Source organism: Geospiza fortis, unplaced genomic scaffold, assembly GCF_000277835.1.
Source record: "Geospiza fortis unplaced genomic scaffold, GeoFor_1.0 scaffold224, whole genome shotgun sequence".
In the NCBI taxonomy this organism is placed as follows: Eukaryota; Metazoa; Chordata; class Aves; order Passeriformes; family Thraupidae; genus Geospiza; species Geospiza fortis.
The window spans coordinates 44,576-46,119 of NW_005054448.1; the positions used below are offsets into that span (position 1 = coordinate 44,576).

Consider the following 1,544-nt stretch of genomic DNA (forward strand, 5'->3'; position numbering starts at 1 on the left):
CCAGGGCAGGGAGAGGCAGGGTGGGCAGGAAGGCAGAAGCCTAGGGAAGCCAGCCAAAGTTTGGGTGGACACCAACCCAGAGATGTGAACAATGGACCACACTCTGTGGAGCTTTGGTCCCTCTGCTCTGGCACTAGGAGCCCTCACCTGATGTGTGGCTTCAGCTTGGCCACCAAGTCCCGTGACAGCTCCTCATTGGGCGGAGTGGAGTAATCCCGGATCAGCTGGGACGAGAAGAAAGGGAGTATGATCTCAGGGCACCCTGCCTGATGGGCTGCAGTCGGGGCACACACATCCTGCACATCCTGACACACTGCCTGGAGGGGCAAAGGCTGCTCCAGGGACTCAAACCAGCAGTGGCAGTGTCACCAAAGGACCCTGCCGTTGTCTCAGTCCCTCTGGGAGCCTCTCAGGAACCCTCGGCCAGTCCCGAGTCGGCAGACACCGAGGGGCAGCCCCGACACGGCCGACAGCGGGGAGACACTCTCTGTGCCCCGAGGGTGCTGAGGGCAGCTGGGCTGGTCGCCTTTGCAGCAGAAGAGACACCAGAGACATCGGTAGAAGATAAAGGGCCGGCTCTTAGCAGGGTTAATCCAAGGTTTTATTCTAGGAGTCACAAAGGAGCCCCTACACCTCAGGGGGCCTCCTGCCAACAGCCCCGGGAGATGTGCCAAGGTTACGTTTAAAGGAAGGTGGAAACCGAAAGTAGATAACGTTTTACTGACCAATAAGTGACCCTGAGGGATGGGTACTGGGGGATAGACATTTAGAACAGCATATGGGGCAAGGCTTGGGGGGCTGACCCCTGGCCTCTGGCTGATCACTCGACGTCCTGGACAGAAAGTTCTGGATGGAGGGGATGGGATGGTGAGAGACAGACAGAGAGCCAGGGTGGGGGTTTGGGGGTGATCTCAGCAAAGGAGAGGGATTACACAGGTACAGGGAGGGGGTACAATCTGGGATAAACCATTTGGGAAAAATACAAAACCCAACCTGTTACAAAGTGTCACAAAGTATAAAACCACACTGCAACAGAAGGGGAGCAGCGCCCCAAAACCCCACCAGGAGCTCTGCCTGTGGCAGCAGGGGCTGCCTGGCCTCACCTGCCTGGTCCTGCTCGCCATACCACGTGTTCCAGTTGCCCACCAGGTCACAGGGGTAGTCGGGGTCTGAATGGAGCTTGGGCAGCACCTCCTCTCTGTGGGGGCACAGAGGGGTGGGGAGCAGCACCCCAAATGCCCCCAGTGCCCCTCTGTGCCCTCCCAAACAGGACCTGGCACAGCCTGGGCTGTGCATCCATTGCACAGGGAGGGAAACTGAGGCACAGAACGGGGACACAGATCCACCCAGGAGCTCCAGGAGCTCTCCCACCCCTGGCAGTCCAGAACAGCACCCCAAAACCCCGCTGGGAGGCTGGGAAGGCCCCTCAGTGTGCTCACGTCAGCTTGTTGTAGGCTTCCAGGCACTCCGGCTTCACGTTGTGAACTGCAGGGACAGGAGAGAGGGGCTGGGAACAGGGGCAGGGACACGGGAATGGGGGTCCC

At 59.5% G+C, this 1,544-nt stretch overlaps 1 protein-coding gene across 1 annotated transcript in view; it reads right to left on the reverse strand.

Annotated features, from left to right (window-relative positions):
* The window catches only part of NIPSNAP1 (nipsnap homolog 1), a gene marked incomplete at its 5' end in the record, with an annotated part of 3,353 nt that overhangs the window by 1,476 nt on the left and 333 nt on the right, over nt 1–1,544 (reverse strand). The window contains 3 exons of the mRNA XM_031062452.1: nt 148–224; nt 1,063–1,198; nt 1,440–1,485. Of these exons, the coding sequence (XP_030918312.1) occupies nt 148–224; nt 1,063–1,198; nt 1,440–1,485 (259 nt within the window). The remainder of the gene's footprint in view (nt 1–147; nt 225–1,062; nt 1,199–1,439; nt 1,486–1,544) is intronic.